A 26,341-nucleotide genomic window follows, 5' to 3' on the forward strand; every position below is an offset into this window, starting at 1 on the left:
CTGTTCTGATAAACATACAATTTCAACAAAAGACTTCAATTTACCTTTACAACATACAAGTCAACCCTATTAGAATTCAACACGATTTAGCGTGGTCTATTTATAGTGCAGGTGTACTGTTGACATGTTCTATACCAGGCTTTCCCAAGAAGCTGATAATTATTCCTACTTTTGTTGTATTAATCACTTTTTCAACAAATATAGTACTTAATTTCTCATTAAATCTACATGTTTGTGTTCATCAAACAACACTTTTACTATTCTAAATTAAGATTAGAGCCCAAACAATGTGGTTTAACCTAATCTAAGAAGAGCATTCCTTCCGGGGCCAGTGTGATCAACTATTACCACATTGGATATCTTTACTCTATCTTCAGTTGAAAAATAATAATCCTACCAGTAATAATCTTTGTATCTGATACAGGGCTTTAAACTACTAAGGGGGTGAGGGGAGGTAAAAACATAGTAAAGTATAGTCCACCACAGTTAAACTTGAGATCAACAAAAGCAAGAGAGCAGATTAACAAGGGAGAAGAGCAAAGTGTGTCAAGCAGGGAAAGGAAGTACAGTGATAAGAGTGCTGGTGAATAGGGTTAATAGCCGGAAGTCCGAATTAAGGGTGTTATATCTGAATGCACGAAGCATTCGTAACAAGATAGATGAATTAGTTGCACAAATAGAGATAAACCGGTATGATCTAGTAGCCATCACCGAGACATGGTTACAGGGTGATCAGGGATGGGAACTGAATATTCCCGGCTACGTGGTATATAGGAAAGATAGGCGATGTGGTAAACGAGGAGGGGGAGTGGCCCTGCTAATAAAGGATGGGATAAAAACAGTAGAGAGGAAAGATTTTAAATCTGAAAAGCAAGATGTAGAGTCAGTATGGGTAGAGATACGTAACTTCAAGGGGCAGAAAACTATAGTGGGAGTAGTTTATAGACCCCCAAACAGTGGTCAAAGTATCGCTCAAGGTATAAATCAAGAGATTAGTGGAGCATGTAGCAAAGGAAAGACACTAATTGTGGGTGATTTTAACCTGCACATAGACTGGGACAACCAAATTGGGAAAGGTAACATAGAAGAGGAGTTTATAGAATGTATTAGAGATAATTTTCTAGATCAATATGCTGAGGAGCCGACCAGGGAACAAGCCATATTAGACCTTGTTTTGTGTAATGAAACAGGGCTGATCAGCAAACTGGAACTTAAGGCTCCTCTAGGGCAAAGCGATCATAATATGATGGAATTTAGCGTTAAGTTAGAGAGGGAAGTAGTTAAGTCTGAAGCAAAAGTCTTCAATTTAAATCGAGCCAACTTTGCTGGTATGAGAGAGGATTTAGCCAGAATAAACTGGGAGACTAAACTTAAAGATTTGACGGTAGACCAGCAATGGCAGACATTCAAGGAGATAGTGCAAAATTCCCAACGAGCACATATTCCTTTGAGGAATAAGAATGCCATGGGAAAGGTGGTGCAGCCATGGCTAACTAGAGCAGTTAGGGAAAGTATCAAATCAAAAGAAAAAGCCTATAAAACAGCGAAGATGAGTAGTAAACCCGAGGATTGGGAGAACTTTAGGGAACAACAGAGGAGGACCAAAAAATTGATCAAGAGGGAGAAAATAGATTACGAGGGCAAACTAGCAAAGAACATAAAAACAGACTCCAAGAGTTTTTACAAATATATAAAGAGGAAAAGGCTAGCGAGGGTGAATGTGGGTCCATTACAGGCAGAGACCGGAGGAATTATAATAGGGGACAAAGACATGGCAGAGTCATTAAACAAGTATTTTTCTACAGTCTTCACCGTAGAAGACACTGGAAACATACCAAAAATAGAGGACCAAGAAGACAATGTTAGCGAGCAACTTAGGGAGATTAACATTAGTAAAGAGATGGTTCTAGGTAAATTGTCGGGTCTTAAAACCGATAAATCCCCTGGACCGGATGGCCTGCATCTGAGAGTTTTAAAGGAGGTGGCTACTGAGACAGTGGCATGTCTATAATCTTCCAAAAGTCTGTGGATACTGGAAAAGTTCCCATTGATTAGAAGATTGCAAACGTACCTCCACTATTTAAGAAGGTGGGAGAGAAAATAGGGAAAACTATAGACCAGTTAGTTTGACGTCAGTTGTAGGGAAAATTCTTGAGTCCTTAATAAAAGACGTAGTTATGGGATACCTGGAAGACCATAAAAAGATTAGGCAGAGTCAACATGGCTTTACAAAAGGGAAGTCATGCTTGACTAACCTTTTAGAATTTTTTGAGGATGTATCCAGCAGGTTGGATAAGGGGGAACCAGTAGATGTGGTATATTTGGATTTTAGGAAGGCATTTGACAAGGTGCCACACAAAAGGCTGTTACTCAAGATCAAGGCCCACGGGATTAATGGGAAAATATTAACATGGATAGAAGAGTGGCTATCGGGTAGAAAGCAGAGAGTAGTGATAAACGGATCATTCTCGAATTGGCAGGATGTAACTAGTGGAGTGCCACAAGGATCAGTGCTTGGGCCTCAGCTATTTACCATTTACATCAATGATCTGGACGAGGACATTGAATGTAATGTGTCTAAATTCGCGGATGATACTAAACTAGGTAGCAGAGTGAGCTCTCAGGATGATGCAAAAAGATTGCAACAAGATATAGATAGGCTAGGGGAGTGGGCAAGTAGGTGGCAGATGGAATTCAATGTTAGCAAGTGTGAAATTATTCACCTAGGTAGCAAGAATAAAAGAACAGATTATTTTCTGGAAGGGGAGAAGTTAGATAGTGTTAGTATTCAAAGGGATTTGGGTGTCCTTGTACACCAGTCCCAAAAAGTTAGTTTGCAGGTGCAGCAAGCAACTAAGAAGGCGAACGGCATGTTAGCGTTCATTTCGAAAGGTTTAGAATATAAGAGTAGGGAAGTCTTGCTGCAACTGTATAGGGCTTTGGTGAGACCGCACCTAGAGTATTGTGTGCAGTTTTGGTCTCCTTATTTAAAAAAGGACATACTTGCCCTAGAGGGGGTGCAGCGTAGATTCACTCGGTTAGTTCCTGGGATGAGGGGACTGACCTATGAGGATAGGCTGAATAAACTAGGGCTGTATTCTCTAGAGTACAGAAGAATTAGGGGGATCTTATTGAAACTTATAAGATTCTTAAAGGGCTGGATAAAGTAGACACAGAGGGACTGTTTCCCCTGGTAGGAGAATCTATAACCACGGGTCACAGTCTTAAAATTAAGGGTCAGCCTCTTAGAACAGAGTTGAGGAAACATTTCTTCACTCATAGGGTAGTGAATTTATGGAATTCACTACCCCAGAAGGCTGTAGATGCTCAAACATTTTGAACATTTTCAAAGCTGAGACTGATAGGTTCTTGAAAAATAGAGGGATTAGGGGATATGGGGATAGGACAGGTAATCAGAGTTAGGTGAGAAGATCAGCCATGATCTTATTGAATGGCGGGGCAGGCACGAAGGGCCGAATGGCCTACTCCTGCTCCTAATTCTTATGTTCTTAAATGCCAATGCATGCTGGCCTATGAAAATAGCAATTAAGAACTGGGTTGAAAATGACCAAACTCATACACTGATACAGGATCATTACAGACAGTGCAGGTAGATCATCCCATCTACTGGGTTAGATCTGAGAAAATATCAGTGCGGATGTGTGGAAAGAATAGCATGTCATCGAGTTTCCTCAACAGTAAATTACACAAAAATGACAGTAAGGCCTGTAGATAAATTGATTAAAACTGAAGAAATAAACTTGCCTCATTGTTCTCGTCTTCTTCTCCATGCAGCCAGACAGTAGCCTCCAGATAGTTGTCTCTGTTGGCTCTGAAGCTCCCTTGGATGTACTTACCAGACTTTAAGCCTTGTTGTATTCTGGATAGAGGCAGATGCTCTGGAAAGATCAGCTTAGTACTCTGTATTTCATTCTACAATTAAACAAAATTTTATGTTTGTTGAAAACATGCACAGAATTGTAATCCTTGCAAGCGTAGAACTTGACTCCTACAGCGATATATTCTGTGAAGCGCTTTAAGGCATCTAGAAGTTGCGATATGGCACTATATCAAATGCAAGGATTATTATTATTATATATTTATTATTATTCTAATAACAGTCAGAAAATTTAAGCAACACCATGCTAATGTACCCCTGAGGTAAGGTTTTGTGGACAGAGTGCTCATTTTTCATACCATTTTATAACAGTGTCGTGCTGATACAGGTATGTGCAAAACCTAAATATAGACTAATAATTCCATGCAAATACTAATGTGTTGCTGTTGTATTGCCATCAACAAAACTTTTGCAAAATGGTCTGTGGACAAGGAGCTAAACAACAACAACAGGTTGGATTGCCTTTTCTCATATACCTTTCTCATATTCTGTTGTACAATGGGCTTGTCGGAAACACACAACCTAATAAACTTATGTTGTGCTAATTAAATGTTGTCTTTGTCAAAGTCCAGGAGCTGTTCATAAGAACATAAGAAAATCAAAGAATAGGACAGGAAAAAAAAACTATTCAACAAATCAAGCTTGTTCTGTCTATAGACCATGTATGGTAGGCAACCGTACTGCCTCTACTCCTTGCATTGCTGCAGATTACCTGGGAATACTTCAGTCATAACTGGTGAAACCTATTTATATTTTAGTTTATATTGTGTTTTAAGATCTCAGATGTATGCAGAACAGATTACTGTTAGATAAAGGTTACTTTTTAAAATGTCCTAAACATCAAAATCTTCTAAACAACGGTAATGCTGTGATGAAGATCCACTTTTGATTCACAAGATGTCTGACCATATCCTGCAAGGTTTATCCTATGCGCAGCTTTTGGCAGCCTACTTTCGAAAGTGAAATTGACGCGGATTATTCTGTCACTTAAATTTAGAACTATAAATTATGAGGAAGGACTCAGAAAAATTTAAATGTTTTCATTGAAGAAAAGATTGAGATAATCATAACCAGATTCTTTAAAATGCTGACAGAAAACATAGTTCCAAGCGGGTTACTTAAATTAAAATTTGATTTCACATTTGGAAATAAAAATAAAACAAATCCAAAGGAGCAAATCCAAAAATTTGAAGAATTGTTTTACCTACAAAATAGTAATTTTTTGAAACAGACTCCTGCTAGAACCACTTAAACCTGTGCTAATTAACATCTTTACAAAGGACATTGATCAATATCTGGCAAAGCCTTAGATAGGTTAAATAAATCTAGAATATTAAACAAACTTAGTCCTATTGGAACCAGAATAAGACAATCCCAGCAACTGAACTTCGCCCAATGGATAAAAGAGTTGCTCAAAACATCTGACAAAGTATACATAGAATTGGAAATTCCCATTATGAAGAAACATTGCCAAACTTGCTGGATTCAGTGGCATCAAAACAGTTCCTTGAATTCTCTGGTTCACCTATTTGCAAGAACACTTCTGTAGTATAATAATCTGCATCTTAAATAAAACCAATAATCATTGCTTTTTTGCCATTCTTATTTTCCTTTGATCCCTGAATAAAGCAATATTGCAATATTAAACTTGAACCCTGTTTCTCCTCTTTCTAATTTTAATATGAAACTTACAGATAGATCTGAAATACAAGCCAGGCGATCAACAAGTTCAGGGCTAGCAATCAAACTTTTGATGTATTCCTCACCTAAAATCAGGAAGAGAAATGTTTGTTACTAACACAACAGGTAACCAGAAACCACTTTAAAAATAATGTACAGCTTCACAATTCAAAAAAATGATATGCCATTAATGGAGAGTACTAAATCTGTAAGATAGGTCCAGTTTTGTAAAGCTAGATCCTAATAAAAAGTATACACTATTTCAGCAAGGTCCAATGGTCCCCTTCCTTACTACCATCATCCAAACAGCAACCATTCATTCAGTCATTTACAAGAATTGCTGTTGTTCCATTGACATCTTTCAAATTGCTATATGTGCAGTACTTGATGTTCTGCTGAAGATAAAAGTTGGGACTATTTGACTCCATTTAAGTTGAACATAACACAAAATTCCTAGGCTTATTTGCTTTTTATAACTTTGTACTTACCCCTGCTGACTCTATTTCAACTGATACTAATTCACAAATGGGTTTGTTGTCCACATTACATTCTATAAAGTTTATACATAAAATGTGATTCTAATTTACACTGTAAGTGCTGCATGGCTTTTGCTACTTCTAAACACTTAATAGTACTGTATAGTGATTTATGTATTTTGAAAAATCTTCCATTGAAGATAAAATTACGCAAATGAAATTGTTCACTTATATTTTATGGAGCATTCTTGAATATTCCTGCTAAGAATAGTACTTTGCAGCAAAACCTCTCACTTAACTCATAGGAACCTCAGTCACCAACATTGTACCGGGATAGAGCAATCAGTAACAAAGTAAACGTGACATATAAACAGAACATTTAAAAATAGTAAAACGAACATGAACGTTTATAATATGAATGGAATACATGATGAAGAGTCATTGAATATTAAATACGATCACCTCCAAATACAGTCACTACAGTTCAACAACAACAAATTTATATAGTGCCTTTCACGTCGGGAGGACTTCACAGTGATATCTGGTTAAACACTTTGAATGTGTCATGAAAGACATGATAAGGCGCTATGTCAAATGCAAGGTTTATTATTACATATAATGCTTCACTGAATCCCAGTCAGGTATTTGTCAAGTCCATTTGTAAAAATCAGAAATCATCACTGTTTCACATCTTCCTCTCTCCTGTCACAAGGAAAAATCACAGAATTTATGCAGAATAGGATACTGACAACTACTTATACTATACCAAAGCAGATATGTAATTACATGAAATGCATACGTACACGTGAATGCTATGAGGCCAGCTTCCTCAGCAAGCTCCTTATTTTTTCTGTCATTTGTTATTAAAATAGTTTGAAGCTCCGCTGAGTCATTCAGTGATTTTTGAATGTGGTCATTGTACCATTCCACTGCTTTTCGGATCGCTCGATCATTGCGGTCATTCGCATTTTCACCTTTTTCTTGCTCTATGTAGGTATCTCTAGAGTAAGTAACACATTCCACAAGTTATGTACTTATACATATTGTCATTTAGGTCTATTTGTGATACAATGTTATCATTTTAGGCTAACAACCAAATGTTTTAGAAATAGCATTTTACAGTTTTTCAGGTAGTGAAATGGGTATTTTGTGGGTGAAATGCAGCAGCCAATTGCACAAAGCAATGTCTCACAAACAGCCCTGGAGTGTGTGACCAATTTTATTTGGGTCATTTTTGGGATAAAATAATCCTTGCATTTGATGTAGCGCTTGACTGTATGTTTGTGGGTGAAATACGGTAGGAGATTTCTTGAGGGATTATTATTAGGCATGTGCATTAAGGAAACTTGCCCAAGGTTTCGCCCTGTGGGAATCGAACCCAGATCTCTCGCTTGTGAGGCGAGTGCTCTAACCACTGAGCTACAGGACTCCAGTTTGTTGGCCAGGAAATTGGGAGAAACTCCCTTCTCTTTTCGAAGTGCCATGAGATCTTTTAATATCCACCTGAACAGGCAGATGGGAACTCGGTTTAACGTCTCATGCGAAGGCCTGACATGGGGCTTGAAATCACAACCTTCTAAATCAGAGATGAAGAGTGCTGCCACTGAGCCAACTTCCACAAAGGAAAGTTTCTAAACAAAGCAATTTGGTTTATGGGTGGCAACATTTGTTTTGATGTAACTGTGTACAATACTGAAATGTTTTGTAAATACAATAACTAATTTGTAAACAGTGAAGAAGACTATGAATGTAAGAAATGTTTACTATTGATTCTGTTGTCTTACTTGTGATGTTCATTTGTAAAAGTGTAGAAATGTTTCTCAGCATTGTTAATAACATCCTTAATTCTTTTGTAAACCGGGGCACTTCGGTGCCTCACTTCTTGCAACACGGTTTGTAGAATCACCACATTTTGAATCATAGGATCTTCAAGGATATCAATCTAAGAGAAATGAATACAAGAATAAGAAACCTATCATTTTCAAACTCACAATTTAAAGTATACTGACAGTGTATTTTGCAGGTGAATACAGCAGCCAACTTGCTATGACACACACAACCTTGAAGTGAGTAACCAATTTTATTTGAGGGAATGTCAGACTGGACTTTCCCAAGAAATTCCCTTCTCTTTTCGAATAGTGCCATGGGATCTTTAATGTCCACATGAAGAGGCAGATGTGACCATGGCACCACACCTCAGGAAAGATATACTGGCCTTAGAGGGGGTGCAGCGCAGGTTCACCAGAATGTTACCAGGCCTAAAAGGGTTAAGTTACGAGGAAAGGCTGCGTAAACTTGGATCGTATTCCCTTGAGGGATGATTTGATTGAGGTATTTAAGATGATAAAGGGATTGATAGGGTAGATACAGAGAAGGTATTTCCTCTGGTGGGGAATCCAAAAAAGGGGGCATAGTCTTAAAATTAAGAGTGAAGAGTGAAATTAGGAAGATTTTTTCATTCAAAAAGTGGTAAAAATCTGGAATTCTCTCCCCCAAAGGCTGTGGATGCTGAATCCATCCACAGCTTCAAGAGTGAGGTTGATAGATTTTTTGTAGGTCAGGGTATTAAGGGATATGGGGAGAAAGCAGGAAATGGAATTGAAAGGATTAATTGAGGTACAGATCAGCCATGATCTAACTAAATGGCGGAACAGGCTCGAAGGGCCTTCTCCTGTTCCTATCTCATCAAAAGGACAGCACCTGACAATGCACTGTAGTGTCAGTCTAAACTGTAGGAGTTCAAAGTCCTAGGGTTATTTTTACTATTGTTAATCCTATGGTTATTACTACTATTTCTAGCATTGTTGCTATTACAACAACAACAAAATTACATTTGTATAGCGCCTTTCACATTGGGAGGACGTCCCAAGGTGCTGGACAGACAGAGTTACGGACCCGAGCTGAGGGTCGGGGTGGAGGAGATTGAAAGCACGGTCGAAGAGGAAGGTCTTGAGGTGGGTCTTGAAAGTGGCAAGGGAGGGCGCAAGACGGAGGGACTGCGGGATGGAGTTCCAGAGGGTGGATGCACAGTGGCAGAAGGCCCGCCCGCCTATAGTGGGGCAGCAAGGCGGGAGACGTGAAGCAGGCTGGAGCCCGCTGAGCGGAGGGAGCGAACAGGGTGGTAGGGGGTGGTCGGAGAGGTAGGGGGGAGCAAGAATATGGAGGGCTTTGAAGGTAAGGACCAGGATCTTGAACTGTCTCCTCTGTGTGATGGGAAGCCAGTGGAGTTGGACAAGGATGGGGGTGATAGGGCCGTGGAGCCTGGTGTGGGAGAGGACACGAGCTGCAGAGTTCTGGATGATCTGCAGCCTATGGAGGGAGGAGTTGTGGAGGCCGACAAGCAGTGAGTTTGCATAGTCGAGCCTCGATGTAATGAAGGCGCGTATGAGGGTTTCGGTGGCCTGCAGTGTGAGACAGTGTCGGAGCCGGGCGATGTTACAGAGGTGGGGGAAGGCAGAGCGGGTCATGGCGCAGATGTTGGGTAGAAAGGATAGTTGAGAGTCAAACAAGACCCCAAGGTTCTGGACTCGCTTAGTAAGGTGGAGTGTGCAACCATGGATGGTGATACTGTCAGCGCCTGAGATGAGGAGGCACTGACGGGAGCCAATCAGGAGAGCCTCGGTCTTGTTGACGTTCAACTGAAGAAAGTTAGCTCTCATCCAGGACTTGATGTCAATTCTGTCATTCTGTCAGCACAGCAGTGGTCCTGGAGTTAAGGGTGGGGGCAGAGAGGTACAGTTGGGTGTCGTCCGCATACATGTGGAAGTTGACCTCATGTCTGCGGATCATGTCACCAAGAGGGGATGTTGAAGAGGAGGGGACCAAGGACAGAGCCCCGAGGAACGCAGCACACGACGGTCCAGGGGCTAGAGGAGAAGCCGTTTGAGGAGATGAGGTGCAGGTGGTGTGAGAGGTACGATTTGAACATATCAAGGACAGCCCCGTGGAGGTTGAGGTGAGAGGAGAGGCGGTGGATGAGGATAGAGTGGTCAACAGTGTCGAAAGCAGCAGAGAGGTCAAGGAGGACGAGGAGGCAGAGGGAGCCCTGGACGCAGATGGGCGGCATAAAAGCCCGATTGGAGGGGTTCGAGAAGGGAGTGGTGGGAGAGGAAGGAGAGAAGCTTAGAAGCAACAACTCGTTCCAGGACCTTGGAGAGGAAGGGGAGGTTGGAGATGGGGCGGTAGTTAGGGAGTAGAGAAGAGTCTAAGGAGGGATTTTTTTAAGGATAGGAATGATGACAGTGGTTTTCAAAGGGGTGGGAACAAGTACCAGAGGACAGGGAGAGATTAACAATGTCAGTGAGTAGAGGGGCAAGGAGGTGGAGCTGGGAGGTAAGGAGGGGGGTAGGGATGGGGTCGAGGGAGCAGATGGTGGGTTTCATACGTTTTATGGTGGTGATGAGAAAGGAAGGGGGGATAGGTTCAAAGGTGTGGAGGGAGGGGTGGGTAGGGGCCGGGGTGGGAGGAGGAGATGGGGTAGCAGTTGCAGTGGCAGCTGAGCGGATTCCCTCGACTTTGGATTCGAGGAAGTCCAGCATTGCCTCGCAGTTGGCATTTGAGTTGAAGATGGGTGATTATTACTAATCGTAGTTATTATTAGTACACTACTGAGCCTGTCTGGCTCATTGGTAGGACTTGGGAGGAGCAGACTAGTCACCAGGGACAGTGACTCTTCCAACTCAGCTCCTGTTAACCCTGTAAGCCCTAATAGGTTGGATGGTCCTAGTTAGACAAGCAGCGGGGAGGTTTGCCAAAGTACTTTCAATGGCAAGCTATGTGGTGTTCGCTGATTAGACTCCAGCTGTACCCCCAACTCACACTCTGGGGTCCCCCGAGGCCTTGGCTTTTGCCAACCTGCGTCTAATACTCTCCGGAATCAGGTAAGCGGGATGTGCCCCACGGAGAGAGGGTGCAACACATTGGAATGGCACACACAGAACTGTTTGATTTGCACACTTTTAAGCACGGTGACGGTTTTCACGTGTGTCAAGACACCCAGACTGACCAAGACCACATTATACTAACACAACAACAACAAGATTCCATTTATAGAGCGTCTTTCACGTCAGGAGGACGTCCCAAGGCGCTGAAATACCATGGTTAGGGATATTATTACTATTCCTAGGGATGCAAATACTATTCCTAGGGATGCAAATACTATTCCTAGGGATGCTATTACTATTCCTAGGGATATTATTACTATTCCTAGGGATGCTATTACTATTCCTAGGGATGCAAATACTATTCCTAGGGATGCTATTACTATTCCTAGGGATATTATTACTATTCCTAGGGATGCTATTACTATTCCTAGGGATGCTATTACTATTCCTAGGGATGCTATTACTATTCCTAGGGATGCTATTACTATTCCCAGCGTTATATCCCTAGTGTTGTTACAGTATCAGTATTCCTAGTGATACTACTATTACTAGGGATGGCATCGCCATTCAGAGGCTCATTACTACTATTCGTGGAGGTATTACTCGGGAGGGTACTCGTGTTGGCGAGTGCTGTTACCACAGTACCTGGTGCAGCACCACGTTGGTGTCGGGCACGATGTAGTGAGGCTGTGGGCAGAGGCTGCTGCAGTGGGCGGGGGGGTCGGGCTGGAGGGCTGAGCCGCTGCCGCTCTCCCCGCAGGGCGCGAGGTCACAGCGCCCGGAGCCGCAGCCGATGTCGTCCCTCAGGTAGTGCTCTCGGACCAACTTCAGCACCGACCCCGAGCGCGTCCGCTTCAGCAGCGTCTTGGACTTGAGCATCGTCTCACACTCACTCACACTCACACACTCACACTCACTCACTCACTCACACTCACTCACTCACACTCACTCACTCACACAGCCCGACAGCAAACTCACACTCACTCACACTCACTCACTCACACTCACAGCCCGACAGCAAACTCACACTCACTCACACTCACTCACACACAGCCCGACAGCAAACTGCCGCTCACTCTCACTCACACACACTCACTCACTCACACTCACTCACACACACTCACAGCCCGACAGCAAACTCACTCACACACACTCTCACACACTCACAGCCCGACAGCAAACTGCCGCTCACACTCACTCACTCACACACTCACTCACACTCACAGCCCGACAGCAAACTCACTCACACACTCTCACACACTCACAGCCCGACAGCAAACTGCCGCTCACTCTCACTCACACTCACACACACTCACTCACACTCACAGCCCGACAGCAAACTGCCGCTCACTCTCACTCACACTCACACACACTCACTCACACTCACAGCCCGACAGCAAACTGCCGCTCACACTCACTCACACTCACTCTCACACTCACTCACTCACTCACACAGCCCGACAGCAAACTGCCGCTCACTCTCACTCACACTCACAGGGAGACGGAGTGAGACACACACACACACACACGCGGGGTTCGGGCTGTGATCAGGTGAATGTGCAGAAACCTCTCGCACCTCAGGCCCCGGTCCCGGCCCCGCACTCGGCCGACTACCAGATACCCGGAGTGGCAAACCCCCCTCCGCCCCCTCTCCACTTACTCCTCCCTCGTCACTCTGTTTCCCCCCTCACCCCATTTACAGTACTTTCTCTCTCTCTCTGCAGTGCTCGATTTGTTTCATATACACACGGTTTTAAATCCTTTTTTTTTAATAGACATGTTTTCTTCTTAGGTTCAATGACTTCTGCTGCACTTGCTTCACTAAGAATGATACAATAACTGTTCAGTAGCATTACTGTGGCGGCGACATGAATTATTCGGGTAAAGATGTAAGTAAACAATTGCGATGCGACCGTAAACGTACGACGCGAGCGCGAGGGGCAACCGCTCGTCCTCCTGAGAACGACCGTCTCCGAATCAGAGTGACTCCGGGATGTTTACTGTTGGCCAAAACACGGCCTGTGGCTGCCGGTCGGGGGCGCTGTGACGGGAGGCTCGGAGCGAGGTTGACTCTCTCGCCCAAATGCGGCTTCACGCCCAATCGGGCGGGTATTTTTCTTTTCGCGCTGTGTGAAAAAAAACAGCTTTGGGCTCGGATGCTGAATGTTTAAATAGCAATAATAATAATAATAAATGACGTAAACCCGCAAAGCGTGTCCCCCTCTGCCCTTTGCAAACCTTTTCTTACACGGTTTCAAAAGCACTGACCTCACTCAATTGGCCACGCGCGTGCTACCATTGGGCTACTTTTGGGCTCGTGTTGGGATGATTGAGCTACAAACGTGGTGTGACTTCCGGCCGCTGGGCGGCGCTGTGGGCGGGGCGGGGCGGGTGAGCGCTGTGGGCGGGCGGGCAGTCGGGGCTGTTGCTGTGGCGAGTGAGTGAGTGAGAGCCGCCGGTTGGAGGCGGCAGTTTGAAGCGGCTCAGACACAGAGCGGGCGGGAGGTCAGGGGATACCGGGTGAGTGCAGTGTAGTGCGGGGTGTGGTGTGGGCGAGTGAGCGCAGGCCCAGGCCAGGCCAGGCCAGGCCAGGGAGAGGGTGTGTGGAGTCTGGGCACTGCTCGTTGTTAAGGGTCTGTTACGGTTACGCGAACTGCTGATCAGTAACTGAAACAGAAGCTCCACTCTCTGTCCCTCTCTCTCTCTGTCCCTCTCTCTCTCTCTCTCTGTCCCTCTCTCTCTCTCTCTCTCTGTCCCTCTCTCTCTCTCTCTCTCTGTCTGTCTGTCCCTCTCTCTCTGTCCCTCTCTGTCTGTCTGTCCCTCTCTCTCTCTGTCTGTCCCTCTCTCTCTCTGTCCCTCTCTCTCTCTGTCTGTCCCTCTCTCTCTCTGTCCCTCTCTCTCTCTGTCTGTCCCTCTCTCTCTCTCTGTCCCTCTCTCTCTCTGTCTGTCTGTGTCCCTCTCTCTGTCTGTCCCTCTCTCTGTCTGTCTGTCCCTCTCTCTCTCTGTCCCTCTCTCTCTCTGTCTGTCTGTGTCCCTCTCTCTCTCTGTCCCTCTCTCTCTCTGTCTGTCCCTCTCTCTCTCTGTCCCTCTCTCTCTCTGTCTGTCTGTGTCCCTCTCTCTGTCTGTCCCTCTCTCTGTCTGTCTGTCCCTCTCTCTCTCTGTCCCTCTCTCTCTCTCTCTGTCTGTCTGTGTCCCTCTCTCTGTCTGTCCCTCTCTCTGTCTGTCCCTCTCTCTGTCTGTCCCTCTCTCTGTCTGTCCCTCTCTCTGTCTGTCCCTCTCTCTCTCTGTCCCTCTCTCTCTCTCTCTCTCTGTCCCTCTCTCTCTCTGTCTCTCTCTCTCTGTCTGTCCCTCTCTCTCTGTCTCTCTCTGTCTGTCTGTCCCTCTCTCTGTCTGTCCCTCTCTCTCTCTGTCTGTCCCTATCTCTGTCTGTCCCTCTCTCTCTCTGTCTCTCTCTCTCTGTCTGTCCCTCTCTCTGTCTGTCCCTCTCTCTGTCTGTCCCTCTCTCTGTCTGTCCCTCTCTCTCTCTGTCCCTCTCTCTCTCTCTCTCTCTGTCCCTCTCTCTCTCTCTCTCTCTCTGTCCCTCTCTCTCTGTCTCTCTCTGTCTCTCTGTCCCTCTCTCTGTCTGTCCCTCTCTCTCTCTGTCCCTCTCTCTCTCTCTCTCTGTCCCTCTCTCTCTCTGTCTCTCTCTCTCTGTCTGTCCCTCTCTCTCTGTCTCTCTCTGTCTGTCTGTCCCTCTCTCTGTCTGTCCCTCTCTCTCTGTCTCTCTCTGTCTGTCCCTCTCTCTCTCTCTCTCTGTCCCTCTCTCTCTCTGTCTCTCTCTCTCTCTCTGTCTCTCTCTCTCTGTCTGTCCCTCTCTCTCTGTCTCTCTCTCTCTGTCTTCTCTCTCTGTCTGTCCCTCTCTCTCTGTCTCTCTCTGTCTGTCTGTCCCTCTCTCTGTCTGTCCCTCTCTCTCTCTCTCTCTCTCTGTCTCCCCACAAAGTGGAAATTAACAATAAAAAAGGGTTTCAGAGCTTTGGGACGTCCTCCCGACGTGAAAGGTGATATACACACAACCTCCTGTTGTTGTTGTTGTTAGTGTAATCTCTTCCTGTCGGCGGCGGTGAAGGTGAAGATGGGGACCTGTGACGACACTGTCGGAGAAACCGTCCCTTCGGATGAGACGTTAAACCAAGGTCCTGTCTGCCTGTCCAGGTGGATGTTAAACATCCCCATTGCGCTACTTGAAAAGAGCAACAACAACAACAAATTGTATTTGTACAGTGCCTTTCACGTCAGAGGGGGACGTCCCAAGGCACTGGACAGTCAGGGATCCGCACCCGAGCTGGGGGTCGGGATCGGGGACGGTGGAAACCAGGGAGGGTAGGGGTAGGTTGGCGACCGAAGGCACGGTTGAAGAGGAGGGTCTTGAGACGGGTCGTGAAGGAGGCAGGGGAGGGCGCGAGGTGGACGGACAGCGGGATGGAGTTCCAGAGGGTGGGGGCAGAGTGGCTGAAGGCCCGCCCGCCAATAGTGGGGCAGGCGAGGCGGGGACGTAGGGAGTGGACAGGTTGGGAGGGGGTTAGGAGGTCATCAACCTCCATCATCAACTTCTCCCTGTCATCTGGCACTGTTCCTACCCCCCTAAAAACAGCCATTATCACCCCCATCTTGAAGAAACCTTCCCTTAACCCATCACAGCTATCCAGCTACTGGCCCATCTCAAACCTCCCTTTCCTGTCCAAGGTCCTTGAACGAGCCGTTGCCTCCCACCTCCACTCTTTCCTCCCACTCCCTCTATGAACACACAAGGTCACAAACGACATCCTGACCATGTGCTACCAGGGTTCCCTCTGCCTCCTCGTCCTCCTCCCATCTCTCCGCTGCCTTTGACACCGTGGATCACTCAATCCTCCTCCACCACCTCTCCTCCCACCTCAACCTTCAAGGTTCTGTCCCTGACTGGTTCAAGTTCTACCTTTAACACCGCCTCCACTTCGTCTCTGCAGACAGCTTCTCCTCCAGTCCCCACACCATCTCGTGCGGTGTTCCTCAGGGTTCTTCCTTGGTCCCCTCCTCTTCACTCTACATGCTCCCCCTTGGTGACGTCATGCACAGACCTGGGGTAAATTTCCACATGTATGTGGATGACACTCGACTCTTATCTCTCTGCCTCCACCCTCAACTCCAGGACCACTGGTGTCCTGACCAACTGCCTGTCCGACATCAATTCCTGGATGAGGGACAACTTTCTCCAATTCAATGTCAGCAAGACCGAGACCCTCCAGATTGGGTCGCGCCAGCGCCTCCGCACCTCAGGCCCTGGCAGCATCAGCATCCATGGCTGCACACTCAACCTCACTAAGCCAGACAGGAACCTGGGTGTCTTGTTTGACCCTGAACTGTCCTTTTTCCCGCACATCTGTGCCATGACCACCACCTCCACAACATTGCCAGCCTCTGCCACTGCCTCACCCCTCAGGATGCCGAAACCCTCACCCACGTATTTGTCACATCAAGGCTCGATTACGGAAACTCCCTCCTCATCGGCCTTCCCAACTCTTCACAAGCTGCAGATCATCCAAAACTCTGCAGCTCGTGTACTCTCCCACACCTGACCCCATCACTCCCACCCTCACCCGACTCCACTGGCTCCTCCTCCCTCAGAGGATCAAATTCAAGATCCTTGTCCTCACTTTCGAGGCCATCCATGGCCTTGCCCCCTCCTACCTCTCTGACGTGCTGACTCCCTACCAACCTGCCTGGTCCCTTCGTTCAGTGGGCTCCGGTCTGCTCCATGTATCCCGCCCGACCTGCCCTACCATCGGTGGCCAGGTTTTCAACATCTGCCCCAACACTGTGGAACTCCATCCCACTGTCCCTTCGCCTCGCTTCCTCCCTTGCCTCCTTCAAGACCGGTCTCAAGATCCTTCTTTTCGATCGTGCCTTCGGTCGCCCTCCCAACTCTCTGCCTTCCCTCACCCCAACACCACCCCTCCTTCATGCTCGGGTCCCGACCCCTGACTGTTCAGTGCTTTGGAACGTCCTCCCGAAGTGAAAGGCGCTCTATAAATGTAACTTTGTTTGTTGTTGTCATGGAGGTAGAGAAGAGTAAAGCGTTGGAGGGCTTTGAAAGTGAGAACCAGGATCTTGAACTGTATCTTCTGTGTGATGGGAAGCCAGCGGAGTTGGGCAAGGATGGGGGTGATAGCGTTGTGGAACCTGGTGCGGGAGAGGACACGGCTGCAGAGTTCTGGATGATCTGCAGCCTTTGGGGAGAGGAGTTGGGGAGGCCGACAAGCAGTGAGTTTGCGTAGTCAAACCTGGATATAATGAATGTGTGTTTGAGGGTTTTGTCGATATGCTGTTAGAGACAGTGACGGAGACGGGCAATGTTGCGGAGGGGGAAAGGCGGAGCGAGTCATGGCATGGATATGGGGGTGAAGGACAGTTGAGGGTCGAACAGGACGCTGAGGTTCTGGATTGGCTCCGTGAGATGCAGAGTGCATCCATGAAGGGTGGCAGTGAGTTTATCCTAGTATACTGCCCAACAATCTCCCAGAAAAAAATGGTTACAGATAGTGCAAATTGGTTGATACGTTCGTTCATCTACAACGTTCGCAATCCACTACACTTTACAGTAAATCCTATTAAGCACCTTGAGATGTTTTGCACATGAAAGACGTGTTACGAAATGTAAGGATTATTATTATTTTATACTGTAACTATTGTTGCAGTATGTGGAGTCCTGTGGAGTAGCTCAGTGGTTAGAGCACTCACCTCGCGAGTGAGAGGACTTGGGTTTGATTCCCGGCAGGGCGAAATGTTGGGCAAGTTTCCTTACTCCATATTGGCTCTGTTAGTAATCCGGTTGTTAGTCGTTTGGCAGATTGCTTTTCCGGGGGTAATAATTCCTTCAAAAAAAAAATAATAAATTGGTCACTTCAATCCATGACTGTGGGACACTACTGTGCATAATTAGCTGCCGTGATTCTCCCACAAAATATACAGTCAATTCACTTTACAGTATATTCTGTGAAGTGCTTTATTACAAAACTGCAGTGATTTAGGGCCACCTGTATCACTTCAACATCTGGAATCAGAGTGGCATCAGCACAATTTCAAGAGTTATCTTAAAAAACATCTGCAGAGAAAGAAGCAATTATTTCCGAGCCATTGCACAATCTGCATTTTAAAAAATAAAAACATTTTTTGATCCTACTTTCCATCTCTCCCCATATCCTTTTTTTAAAACTGATCGTATAATTACTGCATTACTTGAATGGCAATTCCTTCAACCAAACTGTGCTGGATAAACTGAACAAGGTGTAAGCGAGTCAACAACTAAACCTTGAAGTATTGCTAACGTGTACGTATTAGGTTAGGGAGCAATAGTAGTCCTTTGGATAAGTATTTTGTTCACGGATTCCACCTGGGTTTTTTTATGTACAGTATATATATATATAAATAAATATCAGAACAGAATTGCAAAAGTAATGGGCACTTACTACCTGCTATATAAGCATAAAATTGTTGTTACTAATCTCTCTCATAAAAAAGGAACAAATAAAAAAGCTAGAATTCTACACCAGTGTTTATACCTATTTAAAGATTAAAAGTAATTCTAACTATTTTCCTTTCTGCATCTCTATTTTCTTTTATAAATTACTTTTTGTTTTTTTCTGTCTTTTTTAAATACAATTTGTATTCATAATGATTCTGTTGATGCAAATGGATATATGTTGGATGTATCAAGGTCTTCAAGGAAACAACAGTTTAAAAATCAATTTATTTTATATTTAGGGTTCAGTGATTATCTTCTGTTGAAAATACGTTTTGCAAAGAAATGTCCCGAAAGAAGGGAAAAGATGACTGTAAGGCCCATGTATGCAGTTCCTTTGAGTCCGAGGACATAAGCTTGGAAACTACTGTGCCAACAGATGACATTTCTTCATCCGAAGAAAGAGAAAGTTCTTCCACCAAAATCACCAAGCAGTTGATTGAGAGAAAAGCACTTCACCATGACCTACAGTTGCTGAAGATTGAGTTATCTCAGAAAAATCTGATCATCGATAACCTTAAAGTAGATTATCTCACTCAAGTAAGTACTGTTAACATGTATTAATAATGCTAATAATCTTTGCATTCAATATAGTACCTTATCACATTGTTGAGATATCTGAAAGTACTTTACAGCAGATACTTTGACGTTTTGTGACTGTATTTTGTGGGTGAACACAGTAGCCGATTTGCTCACAACAATGTCCCACAGACAATCTTTAAGTGAGTGATTAATTTTATTTGGCGGATTACTGGCCAGGAGAAACTCCCCTCTCTTTTTGAATAGAGGGACCTTTAATGTCCACTTGGACTGGCAGATGGGACCTCGGTTTACCATTTCATCTGAAGGATGTGCTCTTTACAGTGAGTTAGCAGGTAGCTCTGTGAACTCCATTCCCTATGTATTTGCACTGCCGGTTTGCTTGTTTGCTTGCTCTCCTCATTACCTGTCATCAAATTGCACCTGAAGACTTTCCTCTTCGACTGTGCCCACGGTCACGTTTCTCCCCAGCTCGGCGTCAAACTCTACCATTGTTCAGTGCTTCAAGATGCTACCCTGTGAGAAGCACACTATATAAATGTAAGTTGTTGTAAAATGAAGGCTAACTTCATGGTTATAGGATCATCACCAATGTCACTTCCTGCTTTGCACATGTGTAGCAAACAAAAGTTATCTTTCTTTTAGAGTGGGAACTGGCTTTGGTGCAGAGAGCGAGTTGGTTGGCTCCACATATACACAATCAGATCTGCTATTATGCCTCACTGTAGATTTTATGGATCTCAAATATCGTGACGTAACATTGTCTTTCAAAATATTTTTTAGTAGGTAACCATAGTTTCACATCCACTTTGAAGAGAAGATTTAAAATATTTTTTAATGAATAATTCTTAGGGCAACTACACTAACTGTGAAAATTCTTTCTTTAAAAGTTCAAAGGTTGCAAGTAGGGCTACAAAATCAATTTAGTGTACTGGGTGACTCCAGGATGTAACTGGTTGAATCTGACAGGAAAAACATTATTCCAGTACTATATAAATGTTTGTTGCTGTAGCTGTTGGAATGTAACAGTTAATTCTTCCAGATCCTGTTTTGGAAGAGATCCAAAAGCAGACACAGTTCAACATTGCAATGTTCACTAATCTAGCTTTCACAGACGGACCAACTGTAACACAGTTCATGAATTTGCAAGGATTAGCAGCAGTGTTAATTTATGGCACCTAAAACGTTGGAACAAATCAGTTATCACGGAAATAATTTCAAGCCCTTTTATTGTGATTGTGCTATAATGAGCAGCAAACCGATAATGCAATGCGGATTGAATTGGTTGCTGTCTGACTTGCACTGAGTAAAAGCTGAGTGTAGTGAGCCTTTTGTCAGCGACTATCCTTGGTGTGCAACTGTTCTACAATCTCAATTCCAATTTTTGATTTGGTTTTTTTTATACAGATTGAGGATTTGGAGGAAAAGTTAAATGATTCTCTTCATCAGAAGCAGTTGCTTCAGGTCCGTTTAGAGAACCAACTGAAGATTCAGCAGGAAGATGCCAGGTCAGTCAGAGGCAGTAGAAAAATAACCTTTCACTTCAACTTTCATTCAGTCAATTTGTTCACTTTTCTTCTCATATAAGAGAAAACAGTCCTTAACAAAATGCAAAATACTAGCATTGTAACCAAATACTTTATTTTTTATTTTTAAACAACTGTAAATGATGTGAATACCAGTTTGTCATGCTATGTTCAAGTTTTGACCTGCTGTGATTTAAGCTAGACTTATTTTCAAGGCCTGCAATAATTGAGTAGGTTTGTAATTTAATTTTCTTTTTATTGCTGGCAGAAAAGTCAACAATACCAATTAGGATTCTGGGTTAATAGAGATATTGAACACAAAAGTGGTGTTTTGATGTTAAATTATGAGATGTTAGTTGGCTTGCAGTGGAGTATTTAGTGTAGTCCTGAGCGGCCTATTACAGATGGCATCAGAGGCATGAAAGAATACAGGGTATGTTAACAAGGTTGATCCTAGGAATGAGAGGTTATAGTTGTGAGTATAAGCTTGGAAAGAATGGGTCAGTTTTCGCTGGAACAGTGAAGATTAAGAAGAGTCCTTCAAAATTCTGAAAGGTTTTTAGAAACTAGTGAAAGATTATTCTCATTAGTTGGTGACTCAGTAGCAAAAAGGTATGAGTTCATAATTTTCTTTGGAATGGGAAGGTTGGAAGAAACATTTTTACGTAGAGGTTTATTAAGGTAGAGTCCTGTAGCTCAGTGGTTAGAGCACTCTCCTTGCAAGCGAGACACTTGGGTTCAATTCCAGGCAGGGCGAAACCTTGGGCAAGTTTCCTTACTCCACACGCCTGATAATCCCTCAAGAAAACAAAACAATCCATGACTGTTTGTGGGACACTGCTGCGTGCACTTGGCTGCCGTGTTTCACCTACAAAAAGTACAGTCAATTCACTTTACAGTATATTTTGTGAAGCACTTTGAGACGTCTAGAAGATGTGAAAAGCACTATATCAAATGCCAAGATTATTATTCTTTATTATTAAAGAATAGAATGCTTTGCCATACATGCCCATTGAGGCTGAAATAACATTTAAAAGGGAATTGGATGAACATTTGAAGCGGAATAGTACAAATAGGAACAGGTAACTAGCAGAGAATTTGGATTAGAGGAGCTCTCTCCAATGGTGGAGCTATTTATTACATTTTGAAAGAATATCAAATTAGAACACTTTATCTGCATGTGGGGCTGTGTGAGAGGGGAGAGACAAGGAAGAGAAAGGAAGAAACGAAACAGATTTGGAGGTGTATTATTTTTAAATATTATTTACAAAAAATGAAAACCAGGACAAATGTTTTATATATGGGTTTTGCTGAAATTATTTCATCATTTTTATTTTTTATCAGTTTCTGGAACTGAACTAGAATAACAAGAATGTATTTACATAAAACCTGGATTTATTTGCTATCAGTATCTAATACCAGGTATCTTAGTCATGTATATTATTTCTTGCCTCTTCCCCCAACTACAGGTAAGTGGTTTTATTTCTTCTTCATCTAAAACTCCAATAAAACCATTTATGTTATTTTTTAAAAAATACAACACCGACAAGTGGGTTTGCTATACACTGATTTTTTTTGTTTAGGAGACGTCAGGATCTAAGAAAACAGGAACTGGAAACCATTCTAGAACGACAGAAGCAACTTGAACAAACAAATAAGCAACTGCAGGATAGAGCAGGTGATATTCGACGAGGTCTGCGAGATCTGGAATTGAGTGAGGAACAGTACGTTGAGCTGAAAGTTCGACCTGAAGACCAACTTTCCATCCCAGAATATGTGTCTGTAAGTTAAAGACCGATGACTGTTTTTGATGCTAATTTAATCCTTTGGTCACATTAGCTCAAGCCAGTGGAAAGTTGCCAACGCTCTTTGAAGTGAATTCTGAGACGCATGCATCACATAACTGGTGTCGCTATAGCATCTGAGAATGGAATGAGACCCAAAATGGAAAGTATTCACAAGCCCCAGAAATCTTTTGAAAAAAAATTGTAACTGGTTAGTCCTATATTTGTAAGTATATAGTTTCCAGGCTGAAGTGATGTTTTCACACAGCATAGTGGGCACTGGCAACATTCAAGTGGCATATTAAGACATACGGTTAGAGGTTTGAATCCCAATCTGTACTGAATTAACTGATCTCAGCTAAGGTCAGGCTAATACACGTTTACCAGGAGGCATGCTATTGGGTTTGAAATTGCTTTGATAGTTATCTTAATTGTCAGGTGGCATGTTAGACACACATGAAAGACTTCACATTAAGATGCCTTTAACTTCACTTACACAAGAGCTATTATTGTCAATTGTTACTGAAAGAACACTTGATTAGCATAACTACAGGAAAAAGTGCTTTGAGACATATTATTTGAGACATATTATAATATTATTTATAATATAAACATCTTCATTTCCAGTACTTATTCCTCTTGAGTGATGATGAACCAATATTGCACGGTTCATTACCATGTGGCGGGTATTCTATAAGTAATTACTTATGTAAAATATATTTTTCCTCTGAGAAGGCTATTATATCAGAATCTGAGGAAACCATATCATGTTTTGTACATTTTAGGTAAAATGGATTAAAATATCATTGTTCAGGAAGGTCACTCCCAAAGATATCTAGCCAAAGGCAGATTTGGATCAGACTGTTCAATGGTGTGTTAATTATCACTGGTGATTATATACTGCACTCACTCAGTGGCTGTTTGTGGGACATTGTTGTGCGCAACTGGCTGCTGCAGTTGTCCACAAAATACACTTCACAGTAAATCCTGTGAAGTGCTTTGAGATGTCTCGACGACATGATAAGGCACTATATCAAATGCAAGGATTATTATTTATTTATCTGCCGGTATTGAGATTTTTAATGAGAAAACATGGAAACCTTTAGGAACTGATTTTTTTTAAAGTAACATTTATACAGATTATGAAAGTACTTTATAAAAAAGCAAAGTAGTGAAGCAGTTTTTTCATCAACTCACTTTTCTGAAAGGGTTGAAATCCTTTTAAATCCTTCTATAGTGGGTCTGTAGTGATGATTTCCAACACTAGGTAGTGCTATGGTATCAATTCATAGAAACTGATATTAAAGAAGTCCTAATTGCAAGAAAAGATTGTATAATTTTGCGATGTTCACAAGCTGCATATGTTATGTTTATTATTATTTTCGATTTGTGAAAATCACAACTGAAGAATTATTGATTCTAAATTGTTCAATGTCCAAAAATGAGCAAAACAGTCAGAACTGAGTTTGCCAGCAATTTTTGGGACATTGACTTAGAATTTGCAGTTCACACTTTTTTAAAAAAACTTTTTCGGTTTTCGTGAATCTTCCAAATTGAAATTCATGAACTGAAAGTAACAATTAATAACAACAACAAAATAACATTTATATAGTGCCTTTCACGTCGGGAGGACGTCCCAACGCGCTGGACAGACAAGAGTTACGGACCTGAGCTGAGGGTCGGGGTGGGGGAGGGGGGAGGGCAGTGGGGGAAGCAGGGAGATCAAAAGCACGGTTGAAGAGGAGGGTCTTGAGGTGGGTCTTGAAGGTGGTAAGGAAGGGGGCGAGATGGAAGGACTGCGGAATGGAGTTCCAGAGGGTGGGTGCAGAGTGGCGGAAGGCCCGCCCGCCGATAGTGGGGCGAGCAAGGCGGGGGACGTGAAGCAGGCTGGAGCCCGCTGAGCGGAGGGAGCGAACAGGGTGGTAGGGGGTTAGGAGGTCGGAGAGGTAGGGGGGAGCAAGAACATGGAGGGCTTTGAAGGTAAGGACCAGGATCTTGAACTGTCTCCTCTGTGTGATGGGAAGCCAGTGGAGTTGGACAAGGATGGGGAGAGGACACGAGCTGCAGAGTTCTGGATGATCTGCAGCCTATGGAGGGAGGAGTTGTGGAGGCCGACAAGCAGTGAGTTTGCATAGTTGAGCCTCGATGTAATGAAGGCGCGTATGAGGGTTTCGGTGGCCTGCGGTGTGAGACAGTGTCGGAGCCGGGCGATGTTACGGAGGTGGGGGAAGGCAGAGCGGGTCATGGCGCAGATGTGGGCTAGAAAGGATAGTTGAGAGTCAAACAAGACCCCAAGGTTCCGGACTGGCTTAGTAAGGTGGAGTGTGCAACGACGAATGGTGATACTGTCAGCGCCTGAGGTGAGGAGGCACTGACGGGAACCAATCAGGCGAGCCTCGGTCTTCTTGACATTTAACTGTAGAAAGTTAGCTCTCATCCAGGACTTGATGTCTGACAGACATTCTGTCAGCACAGCAGTGGTCCTGGAGTCGAGGGTAGAGGTAGAGTTGGGTGTCATCCGCATACATGTCTGAGGATGATGTCACCAAGAGGGAGCATATAGATGTTGAAGAGGAGGGGACCAAGGACAGAGCCCTGAGGAACACCGCACAAGATGGTCCGGGGGCTGGAGGAGGAGCCATTTGAAGAGATGAAGTGCAGGTGGTGTGAGAGGTACGATCTGAACCAATCAAGGACAGCACCGTGAAAATTGAGGTGAGAGAAGAGGTGGTGGATGAGGATAGAGTGGTCGACGATGTCGAAGGCAGCAGAGAGGTCAAGGAGGACGAGGAGGCAGAGGGAACCCTGGTCACAGATGGACAGAATGTCATTTGTCACTTTGACCAGGGCGGTTTCTGTGCTGTGGGTGGCACGGAAGCCCGATTGGAGGGGTTCGAGAAGGGAGTGGTGGGAGAGGAAGGAGCAAAGCTGACAAGCAACAACTCGTTCCAGGACATTAGAGAGGAAGGGGAGTTTGGAGATGGGGTAGTAGTTAGGGAGTAGAAAAGGGTCTAGGGAGGGTTTTTTTTAGGATAGGAGTGATGACATCAGTTTTTAACAGGGGAAATCCTGATTTTTATTTATTTTTATTTATCAGACCCTAATTTCTTTCTAATTAATATATTTAAATATTATTGTAGTGATCTAACTACCTGATGCTCAGTTTCAAGTTATATTGCATGTAACCACTAACAGGACCTTTGTTCAATAATAGTACTGTAAAAAAACGAAGCTCTGCTGCTGTCTCTACTGTGGCCTATTGTTTGCAAAGGATGCAAATGTGAAGCTCCCTCCAGTAGCAGAGGCCACATTTTCATGAAAATGTTTTTCTAAGAACTAAGTTGTTTACTATGAACCTGCACATACTCATGTTATCAACAATCTGGCAAAAGTGTTTTTTGGAAGGAGTTTCAAACTATTATAAATGGCTATAAAAAGAACAATATGCAGAATTTGTCATGAACCCAGTTTCAATATTATACTTGTTTATTTCAGTTGAAGCGTTGTTTTTGAACATCCAACTCTACAACTTCTCAATACATCCTAAAAATGGGCAGATTTAGACAGGTATTTAACATAAATGGTAACAATTGCACACAAAATATACAGTCAATCCACTTTACAATATATTCTGTGAAGTGCTTTGAGATGTCTTAACAATGTGATAAGGCACTATTTCAAATGCAAGGACTATATAGTCTCAGAATTTAGGAGTATTTTGTGCTGCATTTGGACCATTGCCACCACAAAATTGGCTGTGGTTCACCTTGCTATCTAATTTGCTGCATTCTACAGATCATAATCCTATCAGTGTCTGAATTATTGTGTTTTATTGCATTTTATGGAGTGTTTAATCATTTGTATCTACTCCTGTTATTTTCATGTTAAAGTAGTTGATTAGATAGATTGAGTAGATTTCTGTTAGGAAATAATATTTCGGGACACAATATACAGTTTGGGACACAACGTGTTGTGTGACTGCCAGGATGGTGGAAGGCGCACTGGATCAACTTTGAT

The 26,341-nt window shown here is 43.7% G+C and overlaps 2 protein-coding genes across 2 annotated transcripts in view; one reads left to right on the forward strand and one right to left on the reverse strand.

Annotated features, from left to right (window-relative positions):
* The window catches only part of dis3 (DIS3 exosome endoribonuclease and 3'-5' exoribonuclease), a 28,519-nt gene extending 16,659 nt beyond the window's left edge, over positions 1–11,860 (reverse strand). Inside the window, exons 1-5 of the mRNA XM_007890736.2 lie at positions 11,583–11,860; positions 7,839–7,996; positions 6,858–7,054; positions 5,591–5,664; positions 3,766–3,933 (exon numbers count right to left, since the gene is read on the reverse strand). Of these exons, the coding sequence (XP_007888927.1) occupies positions 3,766–3,933; positions 5,591–5,664; positions 6,858–7,054; positions 7,839–7,996; positions 11,583–11,816 (831 nt within the window). The 5' untranslated portion in view covers positions 11,817–11,860. The remainder of the gene's footprint in view (positions 1–3,765; positions 3,934–5,590; positions 5,665–6,857; positions 7,055–7,838; positions 7,997–11,582) is intronic.
* Positions 11,861–13,343: 1,483 nt separating this feature from the next.
* pibf1 (progesterone immunomodulatory binding factor 1) overlaps positions 13,344–26,341 on the forward strand; it is a 74,236-nt gene continuing 61,238 nt past the window's right edge. Inside the window, 4 exon segments of the mRNA XM_007890732.2 lie at positions 13,344–13,457; positions 18,717–19,014; positions 20,422–20,522; positions 22,124–22,322. Coding sequence (XP_007888923.2) covers positions 18,760–19,014; positions 20,422–20,522; positions 22,124–22,322 — 555 coding nt within the window. The 5' untranslated portion in view covers positions 13,344–13,457; positions 18,717–18,759.

This window comes from Callorhinchus milii, unplaced genomic scaffold, assembly GCF_018977255.1.
Source record: "Callorhinchus milii isolate IMCB2004 unplaced genomic scaffold, IMCB_Cmil_1.0 Scaffold4, whole genome shotgun sequence".
NCBI lineage: Eukaryota > Metazoa > Chordata > Chondrichthyes > Chimaeriformes > Callorhinchidae > Callorhinchus > Callorhinchus milii.